Consider the following 18,421-nt stretch of genomic DNA (forward strand, 5'->3'; position numbering starts at 1 on the left):
TTTCAGTGATATCAGCTAACATCCAGAGCCTTTCCTTCTTGACAATCATCTCTTACCCCTTTGGAGTTTTATTTACTGCCAAGAGCAAATTAAAAGTTTCCCAAATGTGGGGCACTGGGGTGGCTCAGTCGCTAAGATCTGCCTTCGGCTCAGGGCGTGTTCCCAGGGTCCTGGGATGGAGCCCCGCATCGGGCTCCCTGTTCTGCTGGGAGCCTGCTTCCTCCTCTCCCACTCCCTCTGTTTGTGTTCTCTCTCTCGCTGGCTGTCTCTCTCTCTCTGTCAAATAAATAAATAAATAAAATCTGAAAAAAAAAAAAAGTTTCCCAAATGTAACATGGTTTTTAAAAAAAATATGTCTGTTCCTTAGAACCTTGCTTCCCCAAGGCGGTCCATGAACAAGGAGCATTGGCATCATCTGGGAGCTTGTTAGAATAGGGTATCATGCCCCTTCCTATTGAATCAGGATCTGCATTGTACTAAGACCCACAGGTGATTTGTATACGTATTAAAATATGAAGGACACTGCCTTAGCACATACTAAGTCTCCCTTAAATGCCCTTTTCCTCCCACTTGCCTTCTTAGTAAACTCCTATGCACTCTCAAAACTCATCTTGGTTTTAACCTTATATTGGAAATCTTTCTTTACTTTCCCTGTTAGAGATATTCAGGCATTCTACTTTGCTACTTATATACCTCTTTCTAATTCTGTACGGGTATTATACAGTATTTATTTCTGTATAACCTGTGACATTCTTGAGGGAATATATTTGGGACTCTAATTGTTTATATCTTTTGTGTCCCCAGCACTCCGGAAAGAGGCTGGCATAAAAAAGGTGATCAATAAACACTTAATGAAATGACTACAATTGACACATCAAGGAAGCAAGTTGCAAAGGTAATAATGATAATTAACCATCGTTACTTGCAAGACTGTTTAAAAACAGAATTGAAGGGGCGTCTGGGTGGCTCAGTCGTTAAACGTCTGCCATTGGCGCAGGGCATGATCCCAGGGATCGAGCCCCACATCAGGCTCCTCCGCTGGGAGCCTGCTTCTTCCTCTCCCACTCCCCCTTCTTGTGTTCCCTCTCTCGCTGGCTGTCTCTCTCTCTGTCAAATAAATAAATAAAATCTTAAAAAAAAAAACCCCAGAATTGAAGAATTTCAATTATGTAGGCTTCTTATTATAACATAAAACTTTGACTCATCTTCCATCTGCCTCTTCCTCACCCACGTACCTTTGGTGGTATCACCACAGAGAAATAGCATGGCAACTTAGAATAAAATTCAATTTTAGAAAAATACATAGGAATGGGAAATTCTATTGTTTGGCACCAAAAGTCCATTATCATCAGCTTGCTGACTTAAAGTCATTAGGTATTAATGAATTTCTGGAAGATAAGGAGAATGTTAACTGGATGAATGAAATATACATACACGATATTATAATAAGCACTTAGGGAATATAAAGAAAAAGGGCCATCATATTCCCTGGCTTCAAAGGGCTTACAGTTATAAAGAGTTCATAAAAATAGTCATTGAGGCCTTACCCTGGAGAAGAATAATAAGCACCTGGAATTAATTGTCTGGATAATGAAGAGACATACCTGGTATGAGTGACAATGTCTGTCAAGGCACCGCCTTCTAGAAATTCCATGACCACCCAGAGCTCATCGCCGACAAGGTAGCTGTTGTACATGTCAACCACGTTGTCATGGTGGTAATCCCGCATTATCACAACCTGGGCAAATGGAAAGATGCTCTTTGAGTTGTGATGGTGAAATTTGGCTTTCTGTTCTCTGGTGGCTACATCTGTGCTGTGAGTATCACTGATTAAGAATCATTGAGCCCTCCCCAAAATTATTCAGGAGTCTATTATAGACAAAAAGACAGTATTGAGGGTAGCTAGCTTCAATAAAAGGAATCAAGTTAGTCAATTCAGAGAAAATGGCAGTGCAAAGGCACTGGGTTTGGGGATAATAAGAGTGAAAACAGGCAGAACCCTGGCAAGGTTTGTACTCACAAGAGGGAGTTTTGTTGACTGTTTGGGTGGAGGGGAGGATATGATCAGATATCCCTAAGGGTCTCCTTTAGAATGCACTATCCATCCTCTACCACTGTGAAACCTGGCAAAGGTCACCATCTCTAAATGGCAAATGATGAGTAGGTCACACAAGTGAATGAGGTGAACAGGAGTAGGGCCACATGAGGATAACTTAACATCTGAGGGGGAGGAGGTCTGGGTTGAGTGTGAGAGAGGTTTGGGCTGAATACGAAGGATAGGTCTTCAAGGTAAAAGCAAATATGACTCAGGCATATACAAGGCTAACTTGAACTTACCCAAGGGAACTTCCAAGAATTGCTGCCCCACAGCTGCTTCTGGTGACATTTTCAGATTTAATGTTAATTAATAACTTACAATGTTATCTACATTATATTGCCCTGTCCGTTCTGGCATTGTGATCTGGAACTAAGTTCCAGAAATCAGCATCGTGGAAGTAACAAGCTGAAGCCCACTCAGCTGGGGCTCTCTATGAGAGGTGGAACATAGTGAAAAAATGAACACCCATGGGGGCGGGATCCATATGTGGCGTCACATGAGCCTCCATAGAAGAGGGATCCAAAGTCATGCCTGGTTGCATTTTTATAATGTCTGTTAGGAGATGTGAGTGGTACGTCCTTTGCTAGAGACTGACATATTATCTAACATTGGAATCCTGACTTGCTATCTTTAAGAACTAAATTTTCCATTCACAAAAGCTCATCTCTCTTCCCTAAACGCTCATAAAATCAGCAGATGAATATTACTCCAAAATATTTTATGTCCCTAGACATAGGTATTGACGTGTTTCCACCTACGTGCATTTTAGAACTGTCAAGTAATCATTGTAAAGGCAAATGAAGTGGGAAAATATGCACAACAAACACACAGAAAAGGGTTAATTCCTTAATATATCAAGAGGTGTCACTTATCAGGAAGACCAATGCCACCACCCTAATTGGAAAGTGTGCAAAGGACATATGGTTTAACAAAATAAAAATGGCCTCAAAACATATAATTTCACCCTCATGAGTAATAATAGTGTTAATCAAAGCAGGAAGATTTATTCATGTCTATCAGATTAACAGAGATAATTCGACAGTATCCAGTGCTAGTGAGACTGAAACAGGACCATCAGGGAGGGTCCTCATTGCTACAAACTTTCTGGAAGTCAATACTGTCTATATATTACTTTCTCTAAAGAGAAAAAAATATATAGATAGTAAGGAAATCCTGAAGTATGAATGTGGGATATTTCTTGGTTGTGAGATTATGGGACATTTTCTGTATTTTCCATATTTTCCACAGGAAGAATTCATTATTGCTATAGTTAGGAACAAATATCTTAAGTTTCCTAAAGAAGGATAACCCAATGGTAAACTAATGTTTATTGAGATTTTTAAAAAAGGGCTACAAAGGGTATACGTGGTATCACAACCACGTGAATATACCCATGTCGATAGTGTAGCATGAGGCTTTGGAATCTGCTAGAATTCAAATCCCAGCTCTGCCATCGACCTGCTGTGTGACCCTGGGCTAGTCACTTCACCTGTCTGAGTCCAGATTTCCTCGTGGCCGTGGCAGTAGCATCTTTCTGTCTCACCGGTTTGTTGTGTGGATCAAGCCAGATCGGTGCTTAGCACGGTGGCTGAACCGCCTGGAGCACTTTCTGGACGTAGCGGCCATACACGCATCGTCAAAGACCAGAAGGAGGATTACCGGAGCGCGATTTTTGTATTTATATTTTCAGTGCTTTCTGATGTCCTGAACCATACAGGACATTTTTGAAATGGAAAGTAAACATTACACATGAGAGAAAGAGTGATCCGAACACACCATCTACCTCATTAAAAAGCAGTTCTCGCCTCTGTTGCTTTCGGAGGTCCATCTTCTTCACGGCGACTTGTTTCCCTGTGTGTTTCTCGGTTGCAATGCACACAATGCCGGTTGACCCTTCTCCGATTTTGATAAAGTTGTCCAAGTATTCCCTGGGGTCTCCGGGGCTGACCACCAGCTGCAGAGCAGCCCGAAACTGTTCGTGGGACACCCGGGAGGGCTGCTGGTCTGAAGAGGAGCCCCAGCTGGGTGGGGGGTAGGTGCTGGATGAGATACTCAGAGAGCTCAGGTAAGAAGCCGTGGAGATGTACTGTGAACTGGTCTGCAGGGAGGGGTGGTGGTACAGGGTGGCTTTGTGGTACCCAGATGGGTACTGGTGGCTGCTTGTGGAGTAGCCCCCTTTGCTTTGACTTTGAGGTAGTTTGGCGGGGCCCCTGGGGTAGGTGTCAGACCCTGACAGCGGAGGGCTGAGGACCATCTGCACTCGATCGTAATCCACCTGGGAAGACAGACACAGATGGAGAATATTCACATGCTAGATCTGAATGGCGCAGTGAGCCAAGCCACAGCTGGCCTGAATGAAGAGCATCGTACACGATGTGGTTGTGGGTGATGCTCACCTTGCGAGGTCCGAGGTTGCTCCTGCTTCCACCCTTTACCTACCCTATGACCTCCCCATCCAGCCTCTTTTTTCCTCTTTCTCTACTAAAATCCCCAGAAGCAGGGGTGCCTGGGTGGCTCAGTCGGTTAAGCATCTGCCTTCCGCTCAGGTCATGATCAGCAGGGAGCCTGCTTCTCCCTCTGCCTGCCACTCCCCCTACTTGCCTCTCTCTCTTTCTCTGACAAATAAAATCTTGAAAAGAAAAGAAAAGAGAAGAGAAGAGAAGAGAAGAGAAGAGAAGAGAAGAGAAGAGAAGAGGAAAGGAAAAGAAAAGAAAAGAAAAGAAAAGAAAAGAAAAGAAAAGAAAAGAAAAGAAAAGAAAAATCCCCAGAAGCAGACTGTGAGACCTGAATTTAAATGCAAGTGGTGGGAGTTGATTCCAGGAGAAGTGAGACAAGGAAGGAGAAAACCAACAAAGGGTGAGTCACTGAGTATGATGGTTAATTTTATGTGTTAACTTGGCTAGGCTATGGCATCTGGTGGTTTGGTCAAAAACTAGTCTAGATATTACCGTGAAGGTATTTTGTTTAGATGTGCTTAACATTTACATTGGTAGATTTTGAGCGGAGCAGACTGCCCTCCATAATGCGGGTAGGCTGCATCCCATCAGCTGAAGGCTTTGAGTGAAAGGACTGATGTCATCCACAGAGGAGAGACTCTGTCTACACATCCACATCCCCCGACTGGTTGTCTCTCTGGTGAATCCCAACATGCACAGCAAGTTACCAATCAAGCAACTGGAACCTAATCCCACCAGGTAACTCTGCCCAGCGAGACTGTATTAAGCATGTACCTTGGAGTTGTCCCATCTGAGGGGCCAAGAGCTGGAGTATTTATGTACTAGCTCCCTTCAATACACTGTTAACATTTGCTTCCATGCATAATTTCCTGGCACTTCTGACTTGCCGTGTCCTGGGCTGAGTAGGCTCCAGTGGGTAGAGACAGTTCTTAGACCAGAATTTCTCCAACTTGGTACCATTGATTTTGGGGTCCAGATAATTCTCTGATGTGGGCGACCGTCCTGTCTCACACAATGCTCAGCAGCATCCCTGGACTCTACCCACTAGATGCCAGTAGCAGCCACTTCTGCCATTATGACCAAAAACATTTCTTGAGATGTTGCCCAGAATATGGTCAAAATTGCTCTTGGCCGAGAACTACCGCTTTAGACAAAAGAAAGCAGTGCTGGCAGACAGAAACAATAGGTGATGAAGGGATATGGTTGGGCACCAACTGTACCCACTGCTCCTAGGAAAGGGCCTTCTCCCACTCATGTGAACCACAGGGAGAGTTTTCATTAAAATGGGCCTTATCCAAGGTGTTATTTGGTGTTTAGACCCTATTTTCTTTTTCAGGAATAAAAGATCCCATTTACCATTAAAGGATGTTAATCCTCAGTGAGAAACTTCAGGGGTAGAATTTCCCCATGCTTCTGAACTCATATACTAAAGGGGGGGTTTGTACTATCCACACACATAAACTAGCAGATATACGTAAAATGGAAAATAGGGCTCCCTGTGCTAAGCAGCTTTTTAGTATGGACCATAATGCAAACACATGCAGTGTTCTCATCAAATAAGCAGAAATATAATTGAGAGTAGCTGAAGTTTGCAGGTGTGTGTGTGTGTGTGTGTGTGTGTGAGAAAGCAAATTTGGTCATCCCTCAAAAGGATTCCAGCAGAGAACATTCTACTCTAGTTATGAAGACTGGATTGAGGGAACTCAGTGGAGAATAGGGAGGGCAGACAGAGTGGGGACGGGGGGAGTTAGTGAGGGGTTTATAGGACACTAGGTATACATTCCAACAATCACTCTCTGGGAGGGATCAGGAAGGACCTCTGATTAGCCCTGGAACAAATGAGGTCACATATGGTAAATATACCACATCATATCACACTCACCTCCTTGCCCAGGACAGAATGCACTAATCAATCACTGCACTCTTGTATGATATTCTGATGACAACGTAGTGCTGGGTACACAGAACGTTCTCAAAAAATATTTTTTGATTGGACTTCAGGCTCCTTCTTAACATAACACCCTAGGAAGCTTCTACCACTCTACTGGGATGTACATGAAATGACAGGTACATGTCCCCATGCCTCATCCACCCCAAGGATCTAGATCTACGCTAATGTGGTGGGTACTGGCCGCATGTAGCTACTTAATTGAAATCAATATAAAATAAAATTAAAATTAAAAATTCAGTTCCTCAGCCACATTAATCACATTTTAAGTATCTAATAGCCACCACATTGGACAGCATAGATATGCAACATTTTCACCATTGCTGGAAGTTCTTTTGGTGGTACCTTTCCCAATAAACCCATTGCTCCCACGTAGCACCTTCATTAATTTAATTAGCCCACAAATTAATCCTTGGGCCACTATTCTATGCTAGGCACCATTTCAGGGGTCATGGGAAGGTCCAGCAATAATAAAAATGGATGGTATTTCTGCCCTCCTGGGGCTTACATTCTAGAGAAGGAGACAGTCAATAAACAAACAAACAAAACCCAATAAATGTACAGTATGCAGTCCAGTAGTAACACAGATAGGCAGGAAAATCGAGGAAAGGTGTTTAAGATTAGTGAGGTGCCATCTTGGATGTGAAGGTCAAGGAAGTCTTCTCTGAGTGGGTGCCATTTGAGCAGAAATCTGGCTGACATGTGGGAACAGGCCCAATGTCTATGTGGGGAGAGGTAGTCTGGGCAGAGGGCATAGCACACACAGGAGTCTAGGCAAATACAGGCTTCACAAACAGCACAGAGGCTCTTCTGGTATGGAGGGAAGTCAGTTTGGAACAATGGCCAGAAAAGCAGCCAGAGGGATAATCACGTAGGTCGTGGCAAGGGCACTGGCAGTCTCTCTGAGTGAGGTGTGAACCACTGGAGTTTGCTGAGGAGAGAGGAGAGATATGAGCTTGGGGTTGATCTCTAGATGCGGAGGAGAAGAGACCTTTGTGGCAAAGGTGGAAACGCGGATGCCAGTTAGCTTATTTTGGTCAATGTGAGTTGAGATTAGAGAGGGTGCTATAGTTGGGATAAGATATGCTGGGGCCTAGGGTAGTCTGAAGATGAGCTGACATGATTTGCTGACGGATTGGATTAAAATGTGAGAGGAAAGAGTCAAAGATGACTCCCAGGATTTTGGCCTGAGCAACAGGCCATTTAATGACATGAGGAGAAGAGAGGCAGGAGTAGGCTCATGAAGTGTGGTAATCAGCCTCCATCCAAGATGGCGCCTGAGGATCCTTGCATAGTCCCCTCCTACACTGTATCAGGCTCATCTGTGTGATCAAAAGAGTACAGAGAAAGTGATAGCAAGTGACTTCTGAGACCAAAAAAGATATTGTGGCTCCAGTGCCCTCTCTCTTGGATCACTTGCTCTTTCTCCTGCTGTCACGTCATGAGGACACTCAAGAATCCTATAGAGAGGTTCAAGGGCAAAACCTCCTGCCAGGAGTCAGAAACTGAGGCCTTCCACCAACAGCCATGTGAACCATCCTAGAAGTGATCGTCTGGCCCCAGTCAAGCCTTCAGAGAAAGGACTAGCCCTGGCTGACATCTTGATTGAAACCTCATGAGTCTCAAGGCCAGAATCATCCAGTTAGTTTAGTCACAGAAAATTGACCCAAAGAAACTGTGTGAGATCATAAATGTTGATCATTGTTTTAAGTCGTTACGTTTTGTGATAATTTGTTACACAGCAAGAGGTAACTATTGCATGGTAAAGCCAAGAATTCTGACATGGCCGTATTAAGTTTGGAAGAACTATCAAGCATTTATGCAGAAATGTTGCTGAGGTGACTCAGATATGCTTCGAGTCCAGGAAAGAACTGAAACTAATGACATGCACTTGAGAGTCATTGGTGAGAGTCATACCATTAGTTGGTATTAAAAGTCAAGATGTTGCATGTGTAAGAGAAGGTCCAAGGACCCCAACATTCAGAGACCAGAAAAAGCAGAAGGATGTTGCATGAAGGAGCAGAGAAGTGGCCAGTGATGTAGGAAAGAAAGTTAGGGCCTAGGGGGCCCTGAAACCAAGGGAGGAAAGCATTCAAGAAGGAAGGAGTAATGAAGCAGGTTGGATGTCATAGAGAACTGAAGTAGGATGGGGTATATTCCTCATTGGACCCGGTACCATGGTGGCCATCTAGAAGAAGGTAGGGGTCCTAAGCTGCTGCCGCATCACACAGCATGAACAAAAGTCTATTCCATGAGTCTGGAAACAGGAGCTGCACACCGTGGGCCCCTTCACATTGTTACCATGGCACCATTCTCTCTTCTACCCTTTCATTGGACCCTGGATGACAGTGCAGCCCTTCCCAGTCTTGAGAACACCATCATCTACTCAGGTGAGTTCACCACTCAGACAGCTTTGAGCCAATCAGCAGGACCCAGGGTACTGCAAAGCCAGGGCCCTGTTCTGATAGCACAACAAGGGAACACATGGTTTTGAGGGACACACTTAAGGTTCAATTCTGACTCTGATGGCTTTGTCAAATCACTGAACCTCTCTGAGCCTCAGTTTCCTTACCTGTAAAATGGGAGTCATAACAATAATCACTACTTCTTTAGGTCATCCTGAGCTCTAAGGGACCAATACACAACAAAAGATTTGCATAGTGACTGGTCAATACATTCTAGGCTCTAGTATCATTATAGAAAAGTCCTTAGCAGAGTGGGAAGGTCAAAGAAAATAAAGAGTAAAATATTAAAAAACAAAAACAAAAACAAAAACAACCAGCTAGCATTTATTGAAGATAACGTAACGTACCGGTAGCATATGTATTCCTATATACTAATCCTCAAAACAACCAGAAAAGGTGTTTTAATCATAATTTGTTGAACACTGCATTATAATTAAGATCCTGTATTTGAAACCACACTGATGTTTTGTTAAGCCCCTGGATCTGGGCTACACACAGGGAAAACTGGTGTGTTTACGTGAGGTGGGGAGGGGGAAGAAAATGACAGTGTAAATTAAACAACTGGGTTCTTCCCTTAAATTAAGTTTGAGATTAGCCAGGCCCAGGCTAATTACAAGGCCAGCATGTGAGGCAAGGGGGGTCCATGACTTTTATTTCTGAAAGTATGTCCTGGGAGCTATCACATGGCAGCATCCCCCGGTGTCTTCCGTGGAGGATTTGCTCCTGTGCTTTAAGCGAAATTGAATTCATTCCCCACAAGCATGTATAACTGATCTCTGCAGATATATGAAAGATAAGAAAGCTGTATCCAGGAGGAATCGCAAACACCGCTCCACACTGCATCAGGCCACTTTTCTTCTTTATCGACTGTCAGCAGCGTTATCAGCGTCTACTCGCGGCAGCCAGTGTGTGGCATAAAGAAGAGAAGCCTTGCCTGCGTGAACAGGACCATTTCCAGTCAGAGAGGGAAGGCTGAGTTGTTCACTGGGAGCTAAACATCTTGGAAATTAGGTCCTTGAGACAAAACCGTGCTATTGTGTTTCACACACAGTCTCACAAGGGACCATTTTTGGAACCAAACTCAAGGTGTGCTTACAGAAGGAGAACCGACTGCCCCCAGTGAGAGAGCATGCGGTCCTCCCTCCGGGCTTCCATCCGTTCAAGGAAAAGATGGCTGGCAAACAGCTGACTGTGGGAAGAAGGGCAGGAGTGACCCTGCTCAGGGCCACCATGTTGCTGACTTAATGACCCAACTGTGGGTTCCATGATGGTATTGTTAGCCTGCATATTGGTGGCACCCTCATTCTTTTTCTGAGAGTCAAGAAGGGGGCAATTTATCCCATTGTATTGTTGATAAAATGGAGGCTCAGGGAGGTGAAACTGCCTCCCACCAGCAATCCAGGGCAAAGGGCTCCACACCCCCAAGGAGATTGCACAACCCAGTTCTTCTGCTCAGGTCAGTCCTTCACTCTCAGGGAGGATGTATAAATGTCCTAGGTGCTAGGCACACAGACGTCACAGGCCTGCTTTCTTGCCTGCCTTGGCATTTCTACCATCAGTTGTCACCTCCCCAATCTGTATACCCAAGGCTGGGGCACTCACTCCTGGAGAAAACGGAAGAGCACGTCACTGGGAGCCAAAGTAGGGCCCCTTCCATTAACCAACTGCTCTGTTAGGAGGCTATCCTTGAAGAAGTGATACAGACAAATGTTAATGATATTTGACATTCACTGAGTGCTTTCCACATGCCTGGGACTGTTCTCAGCACTTTATATATGTGACTGCATTTAAACCTCAAGTTACACAATGAGACAGGCCTCATAATTGTCCCATTTTAGAGATAAGGAGACTGAGGCACAGAGACTTTAAGCAGCCCAGGCAAAGGTCCCAAAGCTATTAAGCAGCAGAGTTGGGATTAAATCCAGATAATGTCACTTTAGAACTTGGGCCTTTGATATGTTCTCAGAGATCTCTTTCGATGATAAGAAGGTAGACATGGTCATGACAGAGGTGGGCATGGTGTGGAAAGACAACTACAGAGCAAAAGCCTGTTTAGGGTGTTTCCCCAGGGGCTCAGATGTCTGGGCAGCTGGGAGCAAGATACAAGAAATGCAAGGGCCAGAAAATAATGAATGATAATGCCTGGGGGGGGGGGGCGGGGGAAGGAAAATTAAGTCGGTATGTTTGAACAGTCTTGCTTTAGAGAAAGCAGCTCAGAATACACAACAAAGAAATAACCATCACGGCAAAATGAGCTGATCATCTACGTACAGAATTCATTGCTTTCAGTTTTGCGTTGGCCAGACCAGAACTTTGTGTTCAGATACAATAATGCCCTTTCTTCCGCTAAGAAGCAAGCCAGCCCAAGCCTCTTCCATAACAAGGCCTCCTGGCCCTCTTATGTGGCTCTTAACCTGTTATAATTGTTTCATTGTCCTACTCTAAATCATCTTTCCCATGATATCCTGTATTTGGAAGTGGGTGAAAAAATCTGATGAATTTGTCCATATATATTGTTTTACACAGACACGTACATGTTTGCGCACATAAGCAAGACTGTCATAGGAGTCCTGATCTGCGTGATCATTTGTACAACCTGACTTAAATATATTCTAGAAAATGAAAGGAGTACATTCGGAATATAGTTTCTTGAGAGGGATGTAGGGTTTAATCATTTAGTGAAACCACATGCAGTGGAGTTGGGCCGGCGAGAGGTACAGATATTTAATGAGCTAACCCAATGTATCTCCCACCACCCACACCATTTCCAAAAGATCTATGGATGTAGTTTACCTTTGAGGACCTTATCGCAAGGGTGCGGGACAGGACCGGGAGCGGGGGTCGGAAAGTCACTACGCAGGAGGGAAAACAATAAAGAAACACCAGAAAGGCGTTCTTCCTGCAAATGAGACCAGGGTCTACATACTTTTAAGGGGATTTCCATATGGCAAGATGTAAGCAGAGAAGACTAGATCCTTTTGCAGATTATCCCCCAGCCTGCCAACCTGCATAGTGGCCATGCTATGGGACCACTAATAGTCCCTGAAAATCAAATACATTCTGAAAAGGAATTCTCTCTACAGGAACCTTTAAAAATACTAAAAGAACATCAAAGCCGTCTTGGTTTCCCTTCCTCCTTGAAATGGTTGATCACATATATTCATAGTTTAGTTTCCATTTTAGTTGCCTTTTAGCATACCCTACAAATGAATTCTTAAAGGAATGTGCTTTTTCATGTCTCGATTCAAACCCAATCCAAAAATAAGGGCACAAAACAAACAAAAGGCTATATTCTCTGGGAATAAATAATCCAGGACTAACGACTCAGCTGGACTACCCTTCCACAATGGGCACAAAGTCTCTGAGGACAGGGTCAGACACGGGCTTGCAATGTATCAAAATTATAAATAATTATAGCAATGAATTCATTTAATCAATCAATTTCACCAGTGGTACGCCGGGGTGGACGGGGCATAAAACTCCACACAGCTATCAATTGCTCCGATTACAGCTGGCTGTCAGCCAGAATTCCCCTGATCCATGTTCGTTAAATGCACATTAATCTGAATTTGGCAGTGTAATCAAGGACCTAACTGAACTGTGAAATTGAATTCTGCAGTAGAACATCATTTGACCATTTTATGCCAAGGCTGGGGGGAAAAAAGGTTTGGTGGGGGGAGGGTGGGAGAAAGAAAAGGAAAAAAAAAAAAGAAAAATCCTGCCGCAGCATCTATCTGTCACCGTGGCCTTCCGTACTGGTGATAGGGAGGCTGTGGCTGGATCACACCGGACTGGGGCCGGGGGTGGGGGTGGGGGAGTGTGTGTCTGCGCCCGAAGAATGGGGACCGCAGAATGGTTGGTGAAAGATGGAGAGTCTCTCTCTCCACTTCCTGCAGAGCTACAAGGGATGGGAGGCGGCTGGTGGCAGCTCCTTGAGTGTGATGCTCCAATGCACCTTTTCGGGGTACAATAAAGCAGAGGCTGCTCGGCGAAGAGAAAAAAGCCAGACTGGGTGTTGTTCGCTGCACATAAATCAAATGGGGGCTACAACGGAATCGCAGGGCTCCATTATCTGAGCAGGGAAAGGACATCTTAAATTGTCCTTACTTCACTCGGAGGGAAATCTATGAGGACCAGCTTCGGCTTTGGGAAAGGACAATGACTGCCTATAAGAATTCCAGAGAGAATCCGTAACCAGCTCTCTCTGCAGGGACATTTTAGAGGCTGGCAATTAGGGGAAAGGGATTCATTCAATCCCGTGACTTGAATATGTACTTACTCTCCTGTCCCTCTGCTTGTGTCTTGCTGTGCCAATTCTCCCTGCCTGCCATGGGCAGGAGTGCCACTGATGGGGGCTGCTCCCCACCTGCCCTCAGGTGGGGGCAGGTTGCTGCATCCTAGTGAAACAGTAGCTGCGGCTCCTGCTTGAGGCAAGGCTTCGACGAGAGCCCAGCCACGGTCAGTTTCCTCCGAATGACTTATTTTCATTTACAAAATGGAGTGGCCCTATTTCATAGATGACAAAGGGACACAGTGCGCCTTATGAGCTGCCATTCGATTTTGGTTAAGAGAGGCAAAAGCAGCACGCACTATCACTGCCAAGGAACAGTGGTCATGAGTGGGACCTCCGGGGACCTCAAGAATCAAGGTTGTCTGCTTAAGGTTCTAATGCAGGGGACTTGGGAAGTAGATTAAGTTCTGGATAGTCAGACACTTGCTGCATTTCCAAAGTGCATGTAGCAGAGAGCCATTCGCCATATTTAGTGTTTTGCAAGGAAATCTCCCAAACTGTGACACAGGATTCCTAGTTAGGCATGTCGTGAAGTTGGAAGAGTCGTGCGTTTCTTTGCCTTACAGAATATATGGCGAATGGACGCTGAGCGTTTGGACAAGTGGCTTGTGAACTGTCCAAGCAGGCAAAGCCTAGTTAAAGAAATGAGTAACTCTGCGCTCAATCAGCAGGCTCAAGCCTACAGGTTCTCCGGGCTCTTCCTCCACCTCGGGATTGGTATGTCCAGTTAACCCCACACAGTTGCTGCTCCAAACTCAAAGAATGCATCTTCTGTTCAAGAGCAGATGACTCTGACCTGAGATCTGCCACCGCCTGCAGCTGCGGGGGTGAAGAGGGGGGTGTCTGTACCCCTGCGGACTAGCTCCCTGCTGCAGAATACGGTTCGAATATGTCAGGGCTTCCAAGACAGCCGGGACAGCTTTGCCAGGTCAGATTAATTTCATTTTAATTTGGTAATGGAAAACTCGCTCATAATGACTAAAACGCGATTTACTTTGAACCACAGGAATATTCGTGGAAGATCTGTCAATTCATAAGCAAAGGACCCACAAAGTCTCCATCAGAAGGGACAGATGTTCGAGATGTTCTGAATCACCTCTTTGGATGTTTTACGAACCTTTAATGAACACCCTATAAGAGCCTATATGTAAAGAAAAAGAAATCAAAATAATACCCATTGTTATATTAAGTGATAAGCACCTCTCCCTCCCTCCCTCCCTCCTTCCCTGTCTCTCTCCCCCCCAGACCTCTGATTTTTGTTGCAGCCCATAAGCTTTCATAAGCATTGCCATTTTGTTACTCATCGGGCCCTTCAGGATCTCTGAAAGTGTTCAGCTGGGATAACAACCTGCAGTTTTGTTCCTGGGCCTTGGCTGAGTCAGGGTGTGCAAGTGCCACAAAGAACATTGAGTCATTCAATTACTGGCACGGGAAGACTGAGCGCACTGCCTCAACTGCTTTTCCCTTCCAGGGAAAGCAAAGTGACAGCTAAGCAGTGAAAAACCATTGCGCTGGGGACCCCAGAAGAAAGATCAGGGGAATCACGCCAGTTTTTCTTCACCCCCTCTCTTCCCTCAGAACCCCTTAATATGTCATCTGGTTTGGGCTGTCCGGGGATGTGGCACGGGTCACTTGGCTGCCTGGGACACAGGAGACGGTGGGGGTAACGTGGAGGGGTTTGGGCAAGAACCAGCATCATAACGACAGATGCAAAGTTAGGCATGATGCTTCCCGCCTGAATGCTGCCAGATACGCGGTTCTCTCTTAACATCTGGCCTCCCTGGGAAGTCAGAGAATTTCATGCCCATTCTAGAGGGTAGAGCAAGCAGTGGGGTGGTGGGATTGGGGTCCTCAGGTATTGCCGGGCCTTGAGGAAGTCACGCAGCTACTCCGGCCTTCCGTGACCGCATCTCAGAGGGGAGGACGGCAGAACTTATTAGGCTACAGAGAATGGCTGTGAGGGCAAGTCCCATGGAACTTGTTCCCATATTTTGAGAATATGTAAAAGGGTCCACAGAGAGGATGTTTCTATGGCTGGCGTTAGCAGATATGGTGACATGTTTTCCAACCAGAAACATGCCGGGGAATCGGGGCTGACGCTGAGTGCCTGCCGTGTGAGAACACTCTACTTCACAGAGGAGGAAACCGAGGCACACATAAGATCCTACAGCCAGTCAGTGCGTGAATCCAGGGAACCGGATGCTGGAACTTGTGCTCTTAGTGTCTTCTGTAATGGGTGAGAACATCTGGATTGTCATTCATAAAACAGAGTAAGACCATCACTCAAGGTAGAGTGATTGCGTATGAGAGTCTCGGGGATCTTTACTCTTAACGCCTCCTTTTGGCCTGTGGTCCCAGCTTTTTCCCCATAAATCACACAGTCTGGGTGAGCCTAAGGAGCTTCTCAGAGGATTCCACCCTCCTGAGGACAGAGAGAATCGAGTACATTGCCCATGTGCCCCCAAATTCGTCTGTGACTCATCACCCATCCCTCACCTGCAAGGTGAGGGCCGCCTGCGGTGTGCACATCTGAGCCCCGAGGCCTCAGGCCCATCTTTCTGCTCCTCGGTTTCCTTCTGGGGAAATAGGAATGTTCTGGAATATATAGACTTTGGAGTCAGATGGACCTAATTTTGGATCCTGACTCAGCTGTTTGCCTTCACATCCTTGGGAAGCCTGTAAAGAGTTAGCCTCTGAGTGTCTCAGCTTTCTCACTGCAAAGGGGAGATGATCTTGAAGTCTTCCAGAATTGCTGTGAGGGCGAAATTGGGTAATGCTTGCAAAACGCTTGGCACAGTTGCCTAGAACACAGTAACCCTCAGCTTCATGTCCCAGCTGTCACCTGTCCACATGCTACACATACAAATTCATGTGTCAACTATGTGTATTCATAATTAGGCTGTTAATTACGAACTTATTTAACCCTTACACAACGTGATTATCCCCATTTTATAAATAGAGAAGCAGAGTTAAGCAATTTACTCACCCAGTTATAAGTGGTTTATCTCTAGGCAGTTGAAGCCTGGCAGATTATCTCTAGGACCTACATCCTTGAATGCCCAAAAGTACTTGACAAATGGTTAGCTATGGAACATGGTTCTCAACTGGGGCCGACTTTGCTCCCTGCTGCCCTGTAGGTCATCTGACAATGTCTGGAAATAGTTTAGATGTTACAGGAAAGGATACTATTGGCACTTAGCGGCAGAAGCCAGGGAGGTGGCTCACCGTTCTCCCCTGCACAGGACGGCCCCCCACAACAGAGAACTATCAGGCCTAGCATGTACACCCTGTCGAGGCCGGGAAACCCCGCTGTTGAGTGGGACAGGAACATGCACCCCAAGGGAACTTCATGGCTGCAGGTATTTAAAGGAGCTTGTAAGAAGTCAAGTGCAAGGTTCGGTGTCTGAAGAAGCTATTCCCGGGCCACTGGGGATGTGTCCAGTGCCTGGAGAAGGGGTTGAGGCCACAGAGCTGGATCCCAGCTGGGCTATGAGCTCGGCTGCCTGACTGGGCTGTCACGGAGCCCCTCAGAGCCCTGGCAAGAATTCCTGCCTTCCAGGACTTCGAGGCTCAACAAGGCAACACGCGTGTCTGGCACACAGAGAGTGCTTAGTGAACTGGCAGAACTGCGATTACATGGGGCGCTTCTCAGCGGCTGGGGCCAGAGGGAGGGATGGATGGCTGGGTCCGCACCAACACATGTGAGCTGGCAGCTGCCTGCTCCCTAGAGACCACGGGAAGGAGCAAAATCAGGTGCCTGGTGACACTATCTCTAGCCAGCTTCCCTCCTTGTAAAGCAGACTTGTGTCTGCTGGGGACAGTGGAAAGCGCTCTCTCCACATCAGGCTGTTTTTTATAGTTACGTGGTGTGAATGGATTTTGTTGTGCTTTATTTTTCGCCCAAGGTTTTATCTGCCCAGCTCCAGCCCAAAACATTCAGAAGTAGGGAGATGGCTGCCGTACCTACAGATTTATAACAGCCTTGATTCCTGTGCTGCCAACAGGAAAATTAGGTAGGTAGATGACCCTGGAGGAGTGGTTTTTGAGGGTTAACAGTATTTTTTCTCTATTAGGCCAAACAGAAAACTGGTGTCTGTTTGTCTCTCTCTCACACACATTCCTCCCTCCTCATTTTTGCTCTGTCTGGAGACCCACACAAGTTTCATGCTTTCTCTTATTATTTGAGATGTGAATATCACCCACGAGCCCCCAGGACTTTCCATGAGGCAAAGCCAAATTATCTGAGTCGTGATCTCTATTTCTTCCCTCAGCAGGAAATCCAAACGTGATTGGTAGATTTTTAAGAGTACAGTTCTAAAGTCACAGGCACCTAAGTCTTTTTAGAGAGATGTTATATTTTTAATCAAGTAAACGTTTTAATTACTAACATGCCTCCCACCTCCTGCCCTCCCACTAAACTGCTTGTGAATTTCTCATGGGTCTCCTGTGCAATGGAACAGCGGCTTGCTTCTTTGGAGCCCTTGATTATAAAGGCTGAAGAACTCTTGATAGAAGTTCCCAAGGGTAAGTATGTTATTTAGTTGTTGTTGTTGTTGTTGTTGTTGTTGTTGTTGTTTTCTGAGCCACGATAGTTTTCTGCATTGTTTCTGGGTTTAACAAAACTAGATTTCAGAGCAGGTCTGCTTTGCCTTATATTTGGAAGTCTGTAGGGAGAGGGATCTAGGAAGGAATGAAGCAATTTATCCCCTCCCTCCATCCTCCTCCTGTTCCTCTACTTAGCCTAGAGTTCTGGTGGCCACTGGGGCCTCTCATGGGTTTTACTGGCAAATGCAGTTGAGCCCCTTAAATATCATATGCCCACATAAAGGGAAAAATATGGGACTGGGATTAACACCAGACCTGGATTTTGTCCTTGTTTTGCAAACAACTAACTCTGAAACCTTAAGTGTGCTATGTGACTTTCTGGCCTTAGTTTCTCCTTCTGTGAGATGAGTAGGCAGAGGTTGCTGGGGTAAGTTATATTAAATCCCAAATGCCTCTAGGGATTAGGCTAATGGGAAAGGTGAATGAAGTGGGCTGGGCAAGGCCTGTCCCCTCTAACGGGGAGCCTTTGTCTCCAGCCAATTCCATTTCCAATGCTAGGTGAAAATGTGGGCCCAGGGATATCAGATCATCCCATTTTTTTTTTTTTCCCCGAGAGAA

At 45.6% G+C, this 18,421-nt stretch overlaps 1 protein-coding gene across 1 annotated transcript in view; it reads right to left on the reverse strand.

Moving 5' to 3' along the window:
- PAK5 (p21 (RAC1) activated kinase 5) overlaps positions 1 to 18,421 on the reverse strand; it is a 278,955-nt gene that overhangs the window by 21,970 nt on the left and 238,564 nt on the right. Inside the window, exons 5-6 of the mRNA XM_045808933.2 lie at positions 3,882 to 4,373; positions 1,605 to 1,738 (exon numbers count right to left, since the gene is read on the reverse strand). Coding sequence (XP_045664889.1) covers positions 1,605 to 1,738; positions 3,882 to 4,373 — 626 coding nt within the window. The remainder of the gene's footprint in view (positions 1 to 1,604; positions 1,739 to 3,881; positions 4,374 to 18,421) is intronic.

The sequence above is a fragment of the Ursus americanus genome, chromosome 22, assembly GCF_024610735.1.
Source record: "Ursus americanus isolate L20-20 chromosome 22, mUrsAme1.1.p, whole genome shotgun sequence".
NCBI classification, from domain to species: domain Eukaryota; kingdom Metazoa; phylum Chordata; class Mammalia; order Carnivora; family Ursidae; genus Ursus; species Ursus americanus.